The sequence below is a fragment of the Felis catus genome, chromosome E1 (assembly GCF_018350175.1).
Source record: "Felis catus isolate Fca126 chromosome E1, F.catus_Fca126_mat1.0, whole genome shotgun sequence".
In the NCBI taxonomy this organism is placed as follows: domain Eukaryota; kingdom Metazoa; phylum Chordata; class Mammalia; order Carnivora; family Felidae; genus Felis; species Felis catus.
The window spans coordinates 27,816,519-27,837,518 of record NC_058381.1 but is presented as its reverse complement, the minus strand read 5'-3'; the positions used below and the strand labels follow the sequence as shown (position 1 = coordinate 27,837,518).

At 35.9% G+C, this 21,000-nt stretch overlaps 1 protein-coding gene across 5 annotated transcripts in view; it reads right to left on the bottom strand.

Moving 5' to 3' along the window:
* Positions 1 to 21,000, bottom strand: part of TRIM37 (tripartite motif containing 37) — a 147,329-nt gene that overhangs the window by 70,352 nt on the left and 55,977 nt on the right. For all 5 annotated transcript variants that reach the window (XM_011289105.4, XM_011289104.4, XM_045044727.1 and 2 more), the window contains exons 12-15: positions 18,073 to 18,149; positions 5,657 to 5,836; positions 1,903 to 2,017; positions 558 to 773 (exon numbers count right to left, since the gene is read on the bottom strand). In XM_011289105.4, coding sequence (XP_011287407.1) covers positions 558 to 773; positions 1,903 to 2,017; positions 5,657 to 5,836; positions 18,073 to 18,149 — 588 coding nt within the window. The remainder of the gene's footprint in view (positions 1 to 557; positions 774 to 1,902; positions 2,018 to 5,656; positions 5,837 to 18,072; positions 18,150 to 21,000) is intronic.

The window sequence follows — 21,000 nt, the reverse complement described above, 5'->3', positions numbered from 1 at the left end:
GGGCAGAGAGAGAATCCTAAGCAGGCTATGCGCTGACAGCGAGGGCTCAATCCCATGAACCACGAGATCATGAAGTGAGCCGAAATCAAGAGTTGGATGCTTAACTAAGTGAGCCACCCAGGTACCCATAACTTTAAACAGTAACAATCACTTCTCAAATTCTCATTCTGGTTGTTGTTTATCTAGCATAAAACCTGGCTATCTCCCAAATCCTAAATGATTCTACCTACATATGCAAAAATAAGGTACTGTACTAGTTTTAGTGAATGAAAATAGATCAGATTTGTTAATTCCACAATTTGTATAGTTGTATATTTTCCGGAATGTGTGTCAGTTTGTTTGGTAGAACATACGTTTTCTATAATAAATTAACTTTAGAGCCTTGTAACACTTTGATTCAACTTCTGACTTAATATTTACAGAAGGGCATACTCTACTAAAGAAAATAAATGGAGAAGTCTTTCAGTGTATTGATTCCTCTATATATGCTGGAAACCATGGTCTTATCATTTCTCTTACAAAGCACAAAATGAATCTAAAACAAGTCTAATTATTACATGATAATCTTCATTCTGAATCTTTTCCTCTTCTTCATCCTCTTTGACATCTCTTATAGAAGCTGTAGTAGGACCATCCTGGAGAAGCATATCGGTGCACGGCATAGGCTTCTTAGCACGTGTCTCAGGAGTGTCATCATTTTGGGGGCTCAGATGATTATCTGGTGGTGACAAATCTCTTGATTTCTGACTTCGAGATAACTCAATAGTAAGTCTCTTTTAAAACAATAACAGCACACATAAACATGAGTCAAAAGAAGAGTTCCCTCGTACAGTAAAAATATTTTCAGTAAAAAGATATATCCAGATGTTCCTAAAAACATTTTTGAACCATTTCTCTCACTCCCTCCAGGTTTTGCTTATGGAAAAATCTATGGCAAAAAAAAAAAAAAAATCTGCCCAATTTACCCTCATTCTTCTTATATGCAGCCCAAGCTGCACATACAATTAGCAAACTGTAAAGTCAATAAATATAAGCAGTTTTAAATTTTTTTTTTCAACGTTTATTTATTTTTGGGACAGAGAGAGACAGAGCATGAACGGGGGAGGGGCAGAGAGAGAGGGAGACAAAGAATCGGAAACAGGCTCCAGGCTCCGAGCCATCAGCCCAGAGCCTGACGCGGGGCTCGAACTCACGGACCGCGAGATCGTGACCTGGCTGAAGTCGGACGCTTAACCGACTGCGCCACCCAGGCGCCCCAATATAAGCAGTTTTAAATAGTACACTTAACATGAAAATCTCTCAAAGCATGTATTCATTCATATTTCCTCCCTTTTCTATTAACCATTCTCAGCACTTCAATCCTATTACCCCATCTCAATTTCCACTGGCAGAAAGAAGAATCCCTTACATAATGTAATTTACCACTGTAAGATAAAAATTCCTTAACTGATCCTCCATAATGCTCCATTCAAGAATAGTGAAAATTCAAGATGTGGCAATTTTCAATTATTCTATAACTTAGAATCCTTTGACTTCATGACAGCATGGAAAACAGAAATACTCAAGTCATTGAGAAAAACACAAAATGTTTACCTCAATGAGAGCAGCACTGTCCAATACAGTACGGAAATGTTCTATATGTGCAATGCCCAATAGAAGCACTTGAAATGCGGCCAGTACAACTAAAGAACTGAATTTTTTATTTTAATTAAGTTTGCATAGCCATATGTGGCTAATGGCTAACAAACTGTGAAGACTGTAAAATTAGAGGCTCAAAGGTGGGAAGTAGATGGGAGAATAAGATAATTGGACTTTTCTACAAAATTACAAAATCTAATTACAAATGTATCAGGCCAAAAACACAATATGAAACACTAAACCCAAAATACATTTTTTCCTTACCTCTTTAAGGTTATTTATTTGTTGGATATAGCTAGTTTGTGCAGCTTCTAATTGAGTAATATACCAATGCTGGTCCCGGCATTTTTGAAAGAAAGTTGGAGAACGAACCTGAAACCTTAAAAGAAGAACTGCACATGAAACGTGATCCAAACAGTAAAATATTATCAACCAAGCCTTGAATCTATAACTATAAATTCTATAATTTTAAGTTTACTTGATTACATTACAACAAAGCTAAAATTCAAATTGAATTCAGAGCTGCTGGTATCAACCATTTATACATACAGTTTACAAATTAGAATGACATAATGTTCTGAGAAGTTCTCTTCAAGAGGGAGGCAAACCATAACAGACTCTTAACAATAGAGAAGAAACTGAGGGTTGCTGGCGTGGGGGGGGGGGGTTAGAGCGCTAAATGGGTAATGGGTATTAAGGAGGGCACTTGTTGTGATGAGCACTGGGTGTTATACGTAAGTGATGAATCACTAAGCTCTGCTCCTGAAACCAATACACTATATGTTAACTAACTTGAATTTAAATAAAAACTTGGAAGAAAAAAGTTATCTTCAAGTCAGTTGTCTAAATTCAAACTATACTTTTGTAAAGAAATAACATTACATATCATGGTTAAAGCTCCCAAACTACTAGTTCAAATACACTGTTGATCATGAGATGGGAAGACCATGCTATGCAGGAAGAAAGAAGCTAATGCTTTCCTTCCCCTTTCTTGCTTAGGTCAGGCACTACAAAAATAGGCAAAGTTTGTTTTAGACTCTGTTTTTTTTCTTTCCTGCCTCCATCTCATGTCCCCATTTTTCTTACTCCTCAATAAAAAAATAATTTAAAGGATCAACTATCCAGGACTGCTTTACTGTCCCCCAAAGAGTTGCATCCTCTAAATAACCTATATTCTAAACCCCTCCAGATAGCAGCTTAAATCAACCCTCCATATATCACAATACAGCATATTTCAGGAGGGTTAGGGAAAAAAAAACAAGTATAATAAAGGATTTTAATGGGTAAGTGATAGGATCTCAATCTTTTCAGAGTTATCTGTACTTTTAAAACACTAATACCTACTAATGCAAAGAATCTCTACCTACGTCAGATGAATGAAAATGAGTCTATACTGAAAAAATTTTCAGTAACATGTAAAGATGTTTCTAAAGAAAGGAAGAGTCCCAAGAGAAAAGACTAACTTGGAAGCCTGCAAATCCTCTTTCCAGTCTTGTCACCTTTATGTTAAATACTATTCCATTTTTCGTAACATTTTAAAGCTAGTATAGGAATCTACTGACCATCTAGAATTATCTGCAGCAGATAACTATTTCCAGTCAAGCATACTCAGGCATTAGAGGTCAGAGATTATTCACTCAATCACTAGCTTAAGTGGATACTGCCTACTCAGTATACACTGGTAAGACTTTCAAAAGACTATTACCTTTGAATACCTAATGAACTACAGCCAAGCCCACACATTATCATTGGTTAGTATATGTATCATCAAAATGAAAGCAAGCAACAGGTAAAATTCCTTAACTTTCTCATTTAACAAAAAGAGAATAAAATACATATTTATTCATATGTAGTTGTAGAAAAGCCTTAAAGTAACTTTCTGATATGTACATTTAAAATTCCTTCAGAATTTTGAATTGAGGTTCAAATTTTCAGCGATCTCCCATTAAATATTATGAGCAATAAGATAATTAAAAGCCTCCTCTCCACGAATCCTACAGCAATTTATTTATACTGCTATTATAGCACTATCTTTTAGAAAAAATTGTTTTTATCTACCCATTTCATCTTGATTTTCCTGAGGCAAAATCCATCTTATTCTTTCTTAATATTAACCCACTGCCACTCAGTAAACATTGCTGTATAAATGATAATAAGATATTACAATAGGAATCTGTTCCTGCACTAATATTCAAGCCTGTAAGTAAAAGTTTTGTTATAAATAGGGATGGCCTAAATAAAGAATTAGAATTTGGGCTAAACTGCATTTAAAAAAAAACTATTACACAGATTTCCACCAGAAAGATTCAACATTACTATGACTCCAATAAGGCGAGGACTAAGGATTTAAAAAAAAAAAAAAAAAAGCTCTTGGGGCACTTGGGTGACTTAGTTAAGTGTCTGATGCCTGATTTCAGGTCAGGTCATGATCCCAGGGTTGTGGGACAGAACCCCACATTAGGCTCCATGTTGACAGCAGGGGATTCTCTCTCCCTCTCTCTTTGCCCCTCTCCTGCCCTCTCTCTCTCTCTCTCTCTCTCTCTCAAAATAAATAAATAAATATTTTTTTTTAAGGCCCTTTTGTAGGCTGGTCAAATTGATGGCTGAATAATTTTGCTATCTTCCCTATGGTAAAGTATGGAATAGCAACAAGCTATTTGTTTTGGCAAATAATAATAGTAATAACAAAACCCTGAAAGGTTATAAAATGGAACTAAAATAATTCCCCAAATGAAGGCAAAAACAAGAATCTTTTTTCCTACACTGAAAATGCAATACTCTTTTATCACTTATTCATTCTCCCAAAAGGGTTATGAAGAACACATACGAGTAAAGGTTCATACAACAGCAACTCCTACAGCATGCTCTGAATCAAAGAGCTCAGAATAAGTGGAAATTAAGAGTATACCAAATCAATCCCAAGGAAAATGCTCTGAAAATGGTTTTCATGGAAGCTCCTTAAACTGTTAAACATTGTTCAAAACATAATTGAATCAGGACACCTGGGTGGCTTAATCACTTAAGTGTCTGACTTCAGCTCAGGTCATGATCTCACAGTTCATGAATTTGAGCCCCACATTGGGCTCTCTGTGCCCCTCCCCCAGTTGCTGTCTCTCACAAAATAAACTTAAAAAAAAAAACAAAAAACCATAATTGAATCTACTTTTTTAATACTCAAGCTCTGTCATCATCAAATTAAAACATCATGTAATGATGCTCCAAAATGTCTGACTTATACAGGGTTCCCCAGTATTAAACAGGGCTGTGCGGTTTTATAGTCAGTTTATGTTGTCCTTTCTTACAAACAACACACCAACTACTTATCACTTAATTTGTTTTCATGAATTTTCATTTCTATTTCCTTACTTTTAATTTGGTGTTATCTGGAAGAAACTGAAAATTATTTTGTGAATTTAAGCTTGTAAAACCAGTCACCCACATATAATATACAATGTCAATTGAAAAAAATAAGCACTTGATTCCTCAATATTTTTGTATTTCCAAATGGGGAGGTTGCTAGATGTTCAATAGGTAAGTAAATGGAACATTACCTATAAGAAGCAGTAGTTTCCTGGGGTGCCTGGGTGGCTCAGTTGGTTAAGTGTCCGACTTCGGCTTAGGTCATGATCTCACTGTACCTGAGTTCAAGCCCCGTGTTGGGCTCTGTACTGACAACTCAGAGCCTGAAGCCTGTTTTAGATTCTGTGTCCCTCTCTCTCTCTCTCTCTCTGCCCATGTCCCACTTGCACTCTGTCTCTCTCTTTCAAAAATAATAAATATTAAAAAAAAAAAAAGTAGTAGTTTCCTTTCTATGGAATTACTAACTAGATGTCAAGCACATTTCTAAGTTATATTACTCACTATACAGGACTTCTGAAAAGAAACACTTAAAAACATAATAGGATTATAGTTAGTATGAATTTCAGTATTCATGTTTGTTAAATGAATAAATTTCAAAATAAAGTTCTGATGACATTATTCCCCCATGATAAAAACAATATCAAATGTTTCCTATTACCTTAAAATCACTGTATCATTTTGCCGATTCAAATATCCTTCATTGGCAAGTAAGTCCAAACGGAAAAATCTATTATAACCCCAGCATTCTCCAACTTCAAAGTCAGATGCAAATTCTCGAATGATATTTTTGGTAGGATCATTGCAGGACTGATGAACCATCTCTACACGATACTCATACCTAAATTTGAAAAACAGACTATTAATACAGAGTTAATAAACAAGAATAGAAGACAAACATACTGAAACACTAAGTAGGTCATTAATTACCTGAGAAAAAACTTATTGACACATTTCTTTCAGAAATGACTATCATTTATAAAGACACCAGTTTTGTAATGGGCTCCGACAAAATGATTGACACCAGGTCCTTTTTCCCTCTTAAAAATGTTTACCAATAGAGGCGCCTGGGTGGCTCAGTTGGTTGAGCATCCAACTCAGCTCAGGTCATGATCTCATGGCTTATAGGTTTGAGCCCCGCATTGTACTCTGTGCTGACATTGCAGAGCCTGCTTGGGATTCTCTCTCTCCCTCTCTCTCTGTTCCTCCCCTACTTGTGTTCTCTCTTAAAAGAAATAACTAAAAACTTAACAAAAATTTAAAAAACATGTTTACCAATATAGCAGGTATAAAACAGCACCTCAAAAAATAAATAAATTTTGTATAAAATAGTACTTTCAAAGTTACTTTTGCTTTAACAAAGGTACTTACTCACAGGGATGCTAATAAAATATAATTAAAAATGACAAATTATTAAATATTGGTGAGGATGTAGAGAAATATGAACTCTCATACACTGCTGGTAGAAAACATAGAATTGTGCAGTCACTGTGGAAAAGCCTGGCAAGTCCCCAAAGATGTTATAAACACAGAATTACCATATAATCCTGCAATTCTATACTAGGTGTATATTCAAAAGAAACAAAAACATATGTCCATATAGAAACTGTACGGGATTACTCATAATAGCCAAAAGTTGCATACAACCCAAATATCCATCAGCAGATGAATGGATAAACAAATTGAAGTATATACTTAAAATTGGTATTATTCAGTCATATAAAGGAATGATGTTCTGGTATATGCTTCAACATGAGCAAACCTTGAAAACACCATGCTAAATGAACAGACGCCAAACACAAAAGGTCCGACTATAGGATCTTCTATATGAAATAGCCACAACAGGCAAATACACAGAGACAGAAAAAGCAAAATTGTATTTATCTAGGTATAGGGGAAAAAAGGAATATGGAGTGTTTACTTAATAGGTATGGGGTGTTCTGGGGTGATGAAAACACTCTGAAATTAGAAAGAGGTGATGGTTTACAACACTCTACATGCATTGAATTCTACTGAATTGTATATTTTAAAATGGTTAATTATTCTTCCAATCCATGAGCACAGAATGTTTTTCCATTTCTTTATATCTTCTTCAATTTCCTTCATAAGCTTTCTATAGTTTTCAGCATACAGATCTTTTACATCTTTGGTTAGGTTTATTCCTAGGTATTTTATGATTCTTGGTGCAACTGTGAATGGGATCAGTTTCTTTGTCTTTCTGTTGCTTCATTATTAGTGTATAAGAATGCAACTGATTTCTGTACATTGATTTTGTATTCTGAGAATAGCTGAATTCATGTATCAGTTCTAGCAGACTTTTGGTGGAGTCTATTGGGTCTTCCATGTATAGTATCATGTCATCTGCAAAAAGTGAAAGCTTGACTTCTGGAAACAGTGTGGAGGTTGCTCAAAAAATTAAAAATAGATCTACCCTATGACCCAGCAATAGCACTGCTTGGAATTTACCCAAGGGATACAGGAGTGCTGATGCATAGGGGCACTTGTACCCCAATGTTTATAGCAGCACTTTCAACAATAGCCAAATTATGGAAAGAGCCTAAGTGTCCATCAACTGATGAATGGATAAAGAAATTGTGGTTTATATATACAATGGAATACTACGTGGCAATGAGAAAGAATGAAATATGGCCTTTTGTAGCAATGTGGATGGAACTGGAGAGTGTTATGCTAAGTGAAGTAAGTCCTACAGAGAAAGACAGATACCATGTTTTCACTCTTATGTGTATCCTGAGAAACTTAACAGAAGACCATGGGAGAGATGAAGGGAAAAAAAAAAAAAAAAAGATAGAGAGGGAGGCAGCCAAACCATAAGAGACTCTTAAAAACAGAGAATATAATCTGAGGGTTGATAGGGAGTGGGAGGGAGGGGAGCTCCCGGTGGGTGATGAGCATTAAGGAGGGCACCTGTTGGGATGAACACTGGGTGTTGTATGGAAACCAATTTGACAATAAATTTCATATTAAAAATAAAATAAAATAAAATCGTTAATTATATGTTACATGAATTTCACCTCTACAATATTAACTTGTTACTTCTATTTTTAAAATGAGTAGTGAAAAACTCAAAATACATAGAAAAACAATCAAGAATATTGAAAATCTGGGGGAGAATACATTAATGCAGATAGTCAAATACATCTCGGTTCAAAACAGATAAAAGTTTAAGATCAATAGTATATGTGCTGCCAAAGCGAGCACAAAGATCAACAGAAAAAAGTAAAAACTCACACTGTACGAAAAACCACATAATGTATGAAAGAAGTTCCTTTACCAGCTTTAGTTCTTTAAAATCATGACAAATACATACTTGTATTTCTAACAAATGTGGGAATTAATCCAAATTAAAATACTTAACTTAGCATCTAAACCCCAATCTTAGATAAAACTAAAACCTTAAATTTGAATATTCCTTCTACCAAACTGAAGGCTCTGAATAAATATAATAACTGTTCACTTAAAAATTTTAGATTTAATTACTCCTCCAGGAAAAATTCAACTCTTTCCTTAAGCAACTCAAAGAAATTCCCTTCTCTAAAACAAGGCACTCAGCAAGGACTGTAGAGTCAATTTCAGGATGTCACTCATATGCAAATATTCTCTGAAAGTCTATACACATGTATGCCAACACACCTTTAGAGAGATACTTAAGCATAATGAAATTATGATAGTACTTCTGCAGCATCCCAGATGATACTAAAATATACTAGATAATGACACAAAGATTTAAGTTTTTATTTCATATTTTGGCAGTTAAACTACTTCACTGTTCAACTCTGAATTCCATAACTGAATGACATTTTAATATTAATGAAAAAGTATTCAAAACTCTCCTCTAGGTTTATTGAAGTGTTAAGAGAATTAACAGATAGTAAGATGTCATTTTATCAGAATAGAAAGGTCTCGCTAAAGTATTTACATAATATTTAACAAATATATGAATCATAATCTTTTTCAACCTCAGTATCCTGAATGTTTCATTATCACTGATAACATTTATTGCTCTTTATAAGACAATGTGAACTTTAGGTTCCTGAAGTGTATATGATCAACAATAAAAGCACAGAAATAAAATCAGTACCAAAGGCAATAGAAATGTCACAAAATCTACCTATCAGTAACAGAGAAAGGAAACTTTCCAATGCAAGAAATAGAGATAGATCAAGAAATAGCTTAATCAAGAGATGAGGAGAGGCCCAAGATTTAATGGTAGCAACAGGGACACAAACAAAATCCTGTAATCACTGAGATTCTTATAATTCTGCCCTCGATCAACCACTTTCCAACCAAAATGGCTCATTTCAGAGAATCAAAACAGCCTGGTCATTAACAACAATACAGAAACCAAAAAGTCTGTGTTAAACCAACTGCTGTTAAACAATGCCGATCTTGATTGAATAATTTGAGCCATCACTGTATTACCATCTGTGAAATGGGACTAATAATATAACCTACAGGTCACAAGGGGATAGTAAAGAAAAAAGGTACTATAAAGCCCAGTGCTTGGCATAAAGTAAATACATAGCAGATGTTAGCTGTTATAATAACAACACAGGTTAGAGACACGCCTATGTGGTTCTGTCATTTAAGCGCCAACTATTGATTCTGGCTCAGGTCATAATCTCACAGCTAGTAAGATCAAGCCCCGAGTCAGGCTCTGCGCTGACAGCACAGAGCCTGCTTGGGATTCTCTCTCTGCCCCTCCCACACTCACTCAGGCACATGCAGGTGCTTTCTTTCTTTCTCTAAATGAATAAACATTAAAAAAAGAAAATACAGGTGAGTCCACTGCTAAAGATCACACAGGAGATTTGAAGCAAAGCCAACAGCTAAAACATACTTATAATTCAAAGGCAGAATCCTTTCCATATCACTAGCATTATTCATAGTTTGACTCCCCAGTAGGGGCAAGAATATTCTGCATTAAGGTTAGTCTATGTCAGAAGTTGTTAAAATGTAATCTGTGTGCCCAAGGGTCAGCTCCTAAACGGTCCTATTAGAGATCCGAAATGTCAAACCATTATCGTAATATTAAGTTGTGTGCCTCTTTCATTGTGAGGACATTCGGAATAATGGTGCAGAAGAACAGTAGTTAAAAATGTACCAGTAAAGGGGCACCTGGGTGGCTCAGTCAGTTAAGCTTCCAACTTTGGCTCAGGTCATGATCTCGCAGTTTGTGGGTTTGTGCCCTGTGTCGGGCTCTGTGCTGACAGCGCAGAGCCTGGAGCCTGCTTCAGATTCTGTGTCTCCCTCTCTCTGCCCCTTCCCTGCTCATGCTCTGTCTCTTGGTCTCTCTCTCAAAAATAAACATTAAAAAAAATTTGTTTTTAATGTACCACTAAAGTCATTAAATTATTCAGTACTACACACTTTCAGACAGTGAAACAAAATGCCAGTGTCTCTCAGGAATGTTTTTGATGAAGTAGTAAAATTGATACAGTTTATTAAATCTCACCTCTTGGTGTCACAAAATGGGACACATACATAAAGTACTTTTGCTGTATAGTCATGTACAATGGTTGTCTTGGGTAAATAACTTTAACTTAGTTGTAAATTCACTAGTCACTTTTTTTGTGTAATATCAAATTAAAAGAACAACAATAAACAATGGTTATTCAGTTGTGGATATCTGGCAGACATTTTCTGGACCAAAACATCTAAAGAAAAAAACTTCCAATATTGGTTGCCAATGACAAAACACAAGCTTTGAAATAAAAAAGTCCTAACTCTGGAAAATCTGGAGGTGCTACGTGAGCTTAAAAGCTTTCTAACAGAGGCACCTGCATGGCTCAGTCAGTTCAGCGTCTGACTCTAGATTTCAGCTCAGGTCATAATCTCACAGTTGTGAATTTGAGTCCCGTGTCAGGCTCTGCACTGACGGTGCAAAGCCTGCTTGGGATTCTCTCTCCCTGTCCCTTTGCTCCTCAAAATAAATAAACTCTCTCTCCCTGTCCCTTTGCTCTCTCAAAATAAATAAACGTTAAAAAGAAAAAAAAAGTTTTCTAATACTTGAAGACTCTCCTGATAAAAAATGGTAATATCAATGAATGTAATTCTTTAATATCACATGATGAAATGTGTCAACTGTATATTTAGCAAATTATTATTTTCTTTTTTTTAATGTTTATTATTTTTGAGAGAGAGTGCAAGCAGAGAGAGAGGGAGACACAGAATCCGAAGCAGGCTCCAGGCTCTGAGCTGTCAGCACAAAGCCCAATGCAGGGCTCAAACTCAAGAACTGTGAGATCATGACCTGAGTCGAAGTCAGACGCTTAAGCGACTGAGCCACCCAGGTGCCCCTGTAAATTATTATTTTCTAAATGATCAATACATGAGTAAAACATCCATTCCAAGTATAAGACAGATTAGGGGCCCCTGTGTGGCTCAGTTGGTTAAGCATCTAACCCTTGATTTTGGCTCAGCTCATGTTCCCAGGGTTGTGGGATCGAGCCCTTTGTTGGGTTCAGCACGGAGCCTGCTTAAGATTCATTCTCATTCTCATTCTCATTCTCTCTCTCTCTCTCTCTCTCTCTCTCTCTCCCTCCCTCCCTCCCTCCCTCCCTATCCCTCTCCCCTCCTCACACTTGCTCTCTAAAATTTAAAACACACACCCACAAAAAAAAAACAAAATACAAGACAGACCAATTAAGTTCTCATTGTTGTTTGTTTTTTGAGTAAATAGCTTTAATGAAGTATAACAAAGAAAGTTACACAATCTGGTAATTTTTATATGTATACACACATACACATAAATACATACCCATTAAACCATTACTACAACCAAGATACAAAACACATCCTTTCCCAGTTTCCTCTGCCTTTTGTGCTCCCTTCCTTACCATTTTCCTTCACCTAACCCCAGCCCTGTCTGTCCCTCCATCTCCAAACAACTATATACATGCATTCTGTCACTACAGATTAGTTTGCATTTTTCTAGAGTTTTTACATTAGTGGAATCATATATACATATTCTAGTTTCTTTCACAAATAATTTAAAAACCATTCATATTGTTGCATGTATCAATAGTTCATAACTCTTTATTGCTGAGTGGTATTCCATTGTAGGGACACACCAAAATTTATTTATCTATTCAGCTGTTGATTGAAAATAGAGTTGATTCTATTTGGCTATTACAAACAAAGCTGCTATGAACATTTGAGTAAAAATCCTTGTGTGGACATATAGTCCCTTTTCTCTTGGGTAAATATCTAGGAGTGGCTTAGCTGAGTCATGTAGCAAGTGTATAGTTAGCTTGTTAACAAATCACCAAATAGTTTATAAAAGTGGTAGTTACTGTTTTACATTCCCATGAGGAAGGTACACGACTTCAAATTTCTATATATTCTTGCCAATACTTGGTATGATCTTTTTTCTTTCTTTAAATGTTTATTTTTGAGAAAGAGAGAGAGACAGCAGGGGAGGGGCAGAGAGAGAGAAAGAGATTCTCACGCAGGCTCCTAACAGCCCAGAGCCCACTCAAACTCACGAACTGTGAGATCATGAGCTGAGCCAAAATGAAGAGTCAAACACTCAACCAACCAAGCCACCCAGGCACCCCGCCCAGTATGATCTTTTTAATTTTACCCAATGCAATAGGATATAGTGGTATCATACTGTTTATAAACTTCCATTTCCCTAATGATTAATGCAATAGGGTATACTGGTAGTGTATTGCTGGTAAATTTCCTTTTCCCTAATGGCTAATTCTATTAATTACTTTAAATAGGTTTATTTTGCCATCAATATATCTTTCATAGTGAGATGTCAAATGTTTTGTCCCCAGGGGGAAGGGAGCTTGTTTATTTTTTAATTGCTGAGTTTTGAGAGTTCCTTATATATTCTGAATAAAAGTCTATGTAACTTGAAGAGGTGAACTTCATGGTTTTCATGAAGTCTAATAAATGTGTTCTTTTAAAGATTATACTTTTGGTTTGTAACTAAAACAGCAATGCTTAACCCAAAGTCACAGATATTCTATACGTTTTTTTGTTTTAGAATTTAAATCTAGGACTATGGTCAATTTTCACTAATTTACATATGTAGTATGAGGTATGGGTATCAGTTTATGTTCTCTGCATATAGATATCCAAATGTTCAAGGACCAAGACTATACTCTCTCCACAGCATTACATTTGCATCTGTATCAAAAATCAGTTGTGCTTATGAATGTGAGTTTATTTCTGAACGTGGTATATTCCATTGATGAATTTTTCTATCCTTATGTTAATACTATGCTATATTAATACTGTAGCTTTACTGTAAGTCTCACAATCATGCAGGTTTAGTCTAATTTTGTGTTCATCTCAATGATTTTCTCTATTACTTTTTCAATTTTTATTTCATTGCATTCTGCTCTGATCTTTATTGTAATTTCCTTTCTTCAGCTTACCTTCCATTTAACTTGTTTTTCTTTTCTCTAGTTTTTTAAAGTAGATGTTGAGATCACTGACTCGCAACCTTTCTGCTTTTCACTTACCAACTAATCCTTCAACAATGCAGGGGGGTTAGGGGCCCTGATCCCCACACAGTCAAAAATGTATGACTTCTGACTCCCCCAAAATTTAATAGACCACCGTTGACCAGAGGCCTTACCAATAACATAAACAGTTGATTAAGTGTATTCTGTACGCTATTTGTATTATATACTATATTCTCACAACAAAGTTAGCTAAAGAATATGTTAAGAAACAGGTAAGGAAAATACAATTACAATACTGTACTTACTGTATTTATTGAAAAAAATCTGTGTATAAATGAACCTGCAGTTCAAACCTTGCACTGTTCAAACCCATACTGTTCAAAGGTCAACTGTATATAGACATTTATTGCTATAAATTTCCCTCTACTTACTACTTTAGCAGCACACTACAAATCCTAATATGCTTTCATTTTCATTTGGTTCAAAATATTTTTTGTTCAAAATACTTTTAAAAAATCCCTTATGATTTCCTCTTTGATCCAGAGTTATTTAGAAATGTGTTAAGTTCCAAATATTTCAGATTTCCAAAATACAGTATGTTAATATCTAAATTAATTCCATGATGGCAAGAGAACATACTTTGAATGAGTTGAATCCTTTTGAATTTATTGAGATATGTTTTATATCCCAGAATACGGCCTCTCTTGGTAAACAATCTGGGCACTTCTGCTACTGTCTGATCAGTCTATAAATGTCAATCAGGGGAGGCTGATTGACAATCTCTACCTTTTTTTTTTTTTTTTTAATTTTTTTTAACGTTTTATTTATTTTTGAGACAGAGAGAGACACAGCATGAACAGGGGAGGGGCAGAGAGAGAGGGAGACACAGAATCGGAAGCAGGCTCCAGGCTCTGAGCCATCAGCCCAGAGCCCAACGCGGGGCTCAAACTCACGAACCGTGAGATCATGACCTGAGCTGGAGTCGGCCGCTTAACCGACTGAGCCACCCAGGCGCCCCAACAATCTCTACCTTTTAACTGGGTAGTGAGACAATTCACACGAATACATTTGGGTATTCATCCCATCTGTTCTTTTGTTACCCATTAATTCTTTCTGCCTTAAGTATTTGTTTGTAAATCCATTTTATCCCCTTTGTTGCTTTATTAGCAATATGTCTTTGTCATTTTAATAGTGGCTTTATAGTTTATGGCTGCGGTAGGCTGAATATTACCCCCTACCCCAAGATATCCACATCTTAATCCATGGAATGTGTGATTGTTAACTTTTCAAGCAAAAAAGGAGAGTATACAGCTGGGATTAAGCTAAAGATCTTCAAATGAGGGAACTATCCTGGATAATCCATGTAGACCCTAAATATAATGATGAGTGTTACTTTAAGAGAAAAGTAGAGGAACACCTGGGTGGCTCAGTTGGTTAATCGTCTGACTCTTGATTTTGGCTCAGGTCATGATCTCATGGTTCCAGAGATCAAGCCCTGCTTGGACTCTTCTTGGGATTCTTCTCCCCATCTCTCTTTGCCCTTCCCCCACTTGCACACATACACTTATGTTCTCTCTGTCAAAATGAATAAACATTTAAAAAAAATTTTAAGAAAAATATTATTTAATATGCAATAGGTTTAATTGTTTTTAGTGAATAAAAGATCAATTTGTTTTAATTTCTAATTCTGAAAACATCAACAGAAGTAATCTGCATAAAGAAAAATCGTTTAGAGCACCTGGGTGGCTCAGTGGGTTAAGCATCTGACTCCTGGTTTTGGCTCAGGTCATGATTTCAGTTTCTCCAGTTTGAGCCTGGTGTCAGGCTCTGTGCAGGCAGCTTGAAGCCTGCTTGGGATTCTCAGTCTCTCTCTCTCTCTCTCTCTCTCTCTCTCTCTCTCTCTCTCTGCCCCTCCCCTCACGCTGTCTCTGTCTCTCTCAAAATAAAAAAATAAACTTTAAAAAAATAATCAGCCTAAAATCATCCTTAAAAAAAAAACAGTTCTTGCTCAATTTTGACTGATTACTCTCCTCATTTCTGATGTTTTCCTGCCTCCTTACATGTCAATTAATCTTTGATTGAACATCAGATATTGTAAATTTGACTTTTTCAGGTGCTAGACATTTTGTGATCCTATAAATTTTCTTGAACTTTGTTCTGGGACACAATTTAGTTACAAGATCTTTCAGGCCTTGCTTTTTCTTTGTTAGGTGGGTTGGGAGCAGTGTTCAGTCTAGTACTAATAGTTCTCCATTACTGAAGCAACAATTTCCTGACTATTGTATTTAGTGCCCATGAATTACAAGCTTCTCCACTACAGTTGTAAGAACAGACACATTACTACCTCCTATGGGCACCAGGCACCACTCCCTCTAATCTTTCAGATGGTTCTTTCCCGACCTCAGATAGTTTCCTCAGACATGTGCCCTGATCAGTACTCTGCAGAACACTAAATTTAAGGGAACCCTCTACAGATCTCCAGAGTTCTCTGTGGAGCTCTCCCCTCTCTGGAATTCTGTCCAACACATTCTAGCTAAACTGGTCTTCCTGGACACTCAAACACAAAGCGTCTGCCAGACTCTACCTCAGCTCCTCCTCCCTATGTTACAGACTGAAAACTCTCTCAAGGCTATATAAGGTGAGGCAATCATACAGCTTATCTGTTTCTTATTTCTAAAGGATTGCTTTCCTTTGTTGCCTCATGTCCAGAAAGTGTTGTTTTTCTTTCTTTCTTTTTATTGATTTTTGTAGGAGAAAGGGTTATCTCCTTATTAGACCATCATAGCTAGAAACAGACATCTCATACCACATCAACAAATTTTACTGCAGTAGAGTAAAATAAAATTCACTGATATGGTTCTAGATTCCCCATTACAAACTACATTCAACAAACTACAACTTGTTCAACTTTGGTGTAATATCAAAATTCACAATTATCTAAAACTGCTTTTCTAAATATTCCTCCTTAAAAAAAGTAGATTAGTGGTTCCCAAGAAATGGGAAGAAGGGGGAAGGGAAGTTACTGCTAATGGGTTTTTTCATGGGGTGATATAAAAGTTCTGAAATTAGTTATCAGTGATAGTTACAGCACTCACTGAATATACTAAAATCTACTGAACTGTATACTTATTTATAAGGTCAATTTTATGGTATATGAATTGTTTGTATCTCATCAAAAACAAAACAAAAAAAAACACGACTTTTCCCAACTACCCATGATATTCAAAATCTCTGAGACCAGATTTTAAACATATACTTCAACCAAAGAACTTACTGCAACAAAGTGAATATAGAAGCCAATGTGAGGATCCATTTGTCTTTTTTAAAGCTATACATTAAGACATTTCAAAAAATGCAAAATAGTACAAGTTTTCTCACCAAATATTATTTTGCTTTAGAAAAATAGTTATCTTTCACAAGAATATTATTTATGTTAGTATACAATAGGTTTATTATTTTAAAGCGAATTTATAACATTTTTTTAAGGTTTTCTCAGTTTTAATTTCTAACTCAGAAAATAACAGATATAACCCATATTCAAAAAAACAAACAAACAAACAAACAAACAAAAAACTCTTGGGCCATGTGGGTGGCTCAGTCAGTTAAGCTTCCAGTTGATTTTGGCTCGCGTCATGATCTCCTGGTTCATGAGTTCAAGCCCCAAGTCAGGCCCTGCACAACACAGAGCCTGCTCGGGATCCTCTCTCTCTCTCAAACACAAAACAGAAAAAAGAACACCTGGCCTTCCAACGTACACTGAATTTAAAAAAATTAAGAACAAAAACCAAAAGCCAAAAAACCTCTTTGGGGTTTGCAATAAAATTTAAGAGTATAAAGAGTCCAGGTGCCTGGGTGGTTGTCATTAAGCATCTGACTTTGGCTCAGGTCATGATCTCAAGGTTTGTGAGTTTAAGACCCACACCGGGTGAGCTCAAGCCCCGCTTCATGTAAAAAAACAAACAAACATGAGCTCTGCTTAGGATGAGCCCCACTTTTCTCTCTCTCTCCCTCAAAAAAGAAATTTAGAAATTTTTTTAATTAAAAAAAAAATTGGGTTAAAAAAAAAAAGAGGAGTATTCCTGAGGCAGTTTTAGAACTGCCAGTTTGTGATCCCACAGTTCATGAGTATGAGCCCCACTGCTGTCAGTGCAGAGCCCACTTCAGATCCTGTCCACCTCTCTCTGCCCCTCCCCCTTCATGTGTGCTCTCCCTCACTCTCAAAAATAAATAAACATTAAAAAAAAAAAAGAAAGAACTGCCAGTGTGTGCTATACTATGCCAGGGATTCCATACTAGTACACATCTTAACAGATACAACAATACAGTAACTAACAAAAGTTAAAAAATCCTAAGAGGAATGCATATAAATACACATTAAAGTTTGTTATTTGGGGCGCCTGGGTGGCACAGTCGGTTAAGCGTCCGACTTCAGCCAGGTCACGATCTCGCGGTCCGTGAGTTTGAGCCCCGCGTCAGGCTCTGGGCTGATGGCTCGGAGCCTGGAGCCTGTTTCCGATTCTGTGTCTCCCTCTCTCTCTGCCCCTCCCCCGTTCATGCTCTGTCTCTCTCTGTCCCAAAAATAAATAAAAACGTTGAAAAAAAAAATAAATAAAGTTTGTTATTTAATTGCATGTCTTACTTGGAAGTTTCAGGCAAGCCAGCTGACAGTTCCAGAAACACAGATAAGTAGTAACCACGAACGACTCCATTTCCATCCTTAAAAAAAGGAAGAAGAGTCAACTATACATCAATAATTAAAGAGAAAGAGAGATGTTATACAAATACAAACTCTAGATAACTTAAGTGTAAAAATTTAAGCAACAACGAAGCAAACATTAATATCTCATATTTGGATTGGGAAATACTTCTACGATTAAAACAGTAACACAGATAAAAAGACCAACAGATTTAAATCTCTAATAATTTAAATCTTTTGTACATTAAAAAAGAAAATGGAAAATATATAGGCATTCAAACTAAGGAAAATGTCAACAACTATGATAAAAGTTAAGAATCCTAGGGGCACCTGGGTGGCGCAGTTGGTTAAGTGAACGATTTCAGCTCAGGTCACAATCTTGCCGTTCGTGAGTTCAAGCCCCATGTAGGGCTCTGTGCTGACAGCTCAGAGCCTGTAGCCTGCTTCGGATTCTGTGTTTCCCTCTCTCTCTGCCCCAACCCCAACTCACACTCTGTCTCTCTCCCTCAAAAATAAATAAAACATTAAAAAAAGTTTTTAAAAAAGAGTTAAGAATTCTAACATACAAAAAGAAGGAGTTCTAACATACACAAAACTCTTAAATATCAGCCTCCATGAAAAATGAACACACCAAATATGAAAAAAACCTCAACTTTACTGGGTAGGAGACAAAAAATATTTAAAACCAAAAGTGAGTAAAACAGAAAAAGATAACACTTGATGTTGAAAGTAATTAAATATAATTTCTATATAATGTTTATATGTTAGCATTCCATATAACAGTCTGTCTGAAGATTAAGAAGTTGTTTAAACTTGTATTACAGAGATTATTACAAAGATAATAACTTCCTTCTCTATTTCTCCAGTATTTTGCTCACGTGTCTACCTTTCTAAATGACTATCACTGTTGTCATTACATATATAAACATGTTTTCCCAACCAGACTGTGAGGATTGAAGGAAGGATTCTTATTATTCATCTCCAGTGTCTATTAGGATATGACTATGGAGGAGTACAAGTACTTACTAACCCCTTCATTTCTAGGCTACTATGCTTCAAAAGATCCTGAGGAAACTTTCAGGGTTAAAGGAGGTAAATGCTCAATACACAGTAAAGAATAAAGGAATTATCAGTTAAGTGAAAAAAATGAGATACAAAGAATTATGTATTGTATGATCCCATTATATGAAATTATGCAAAGTAAAACTATAGTGAAAAAAACACATCAGTGGTTGCAGAGGGGCCAGGAAGGAAGAAAGAAGGGATCAGCTTAAAAAACAAATGAGAAAACTGGGGGGTTAATAAAAATCACGGTGTGGTAATAATTATTTGACTATATATATTTGTGGAAACTTGCCAAAATTAGTAAATTTTATTGAATATAAATTTATCTCAAATTATATTTATTTTAAAAAATCTATCAATATCCTTGTTCAAATGGCTAGATTCTTTTCTTTTTTTAAATTATGCTCCAAGAGGGGCACCTGGGTGGCTCAGTCAGTGAAGCATGACTCTTGGTTTTGGTTCAGGTCATGATCTCACAGTTTGTGAGTTTGGGCCCTGCATAGGGCTCTGTGCTGACAGTATGGAGCCTGCTTGGGGTTCTCGTTCTCTCTCTCTCTCTCTCTCTCTCTCTCTCACCCTCCCCTGCTTGGTCTGTATCTCTTTCTCTCAAAAATGAACAAATAAACATTTTTTTAAAAATCTTTAAATTATGCTCCTAGAACTATTTCCCTGGAATAAATTAATAAAAAGGAATAGGGGCGCCTGGGTGGCTCAGATGGTTAGGCAACTGGCTTGGGCTCAGGTCATGATCTCACAGTTCGTGACTTTGAGCCCAAGTCAGGCTCTGTGCTGATAGCTCAGAGCCTGGAGCCTACTTCGGATTCTGTGTCTCCCCTCTCTCCACCCCTCCCCTGCTCATGCTCTGTGTCTCTTTGTCTCTCAATAATAAATAAATGTTAAAAATAATTTTTAATAAAAAGGAATATTTTTTACTCCTGATCTTTATCAGCTAATAATATTAGAAATCTTTTTAATTTTAATCATAATTTTAAGGAAAATGTTTTAGTATCTTAAGTACATGCCAGCTGCACTTCCAACAAAATACTAGCTTTAAGATTTTTCAACACAGGATTCTGGAAAGATTGCAGCAATGGCAACATAGTTTATGCAACTCTCTAAATCCAAACAGAAAACAAAACACATAATTGGACAGAAAATCCAAAAGCTCACAAACAATATTTACAACAAAACTAGATAAAAGGTTATCTCCACAACCCCAAAAATATAAGCAAATAAAGATATATCAGTTACAGCCATTAAGACCTGTATGATATATACATCTTTATGGGAGAAAAGAGAGGGAAGCTGTAGGACATCTAATGAAACAAAAAACAGGAAAAAGCACAAAATGGCAGAGTTGGCCACTGAAAAGCCTCACAAGCCAAATACAGACAACTGAAAATGGAATGAGCTGCTCAACAGATTATGAACTGAGTACAAGGATGCCTAACATTAACAAGTCTGAGAATTAAATGCAGTTAAGTCACTCTAAATTTTATACACTTATAAGTTCTTATTCTTATTATAAACGAATGTATAGGGCCTTTCATGATAACTCCCGAGATTACATAGAAAGTGCTAGGAGTGAAATAAAAAATAAACAGCGGAGAAATAATAAAAACAAAGGAAGGAGAAGGGCAGAGCCAGGACATCTCTCAGAAAGCAAGGTACCATATTTATTTTTGATTGCCTTATGACACTGGATATCCACATACAAATGAAATCGGGTCCCTACTTCATGTACAAAAATTAACTCAAAATAGATTAAAGTTGTAAACGTAAATTCTAAAACTATAAAACTATTAA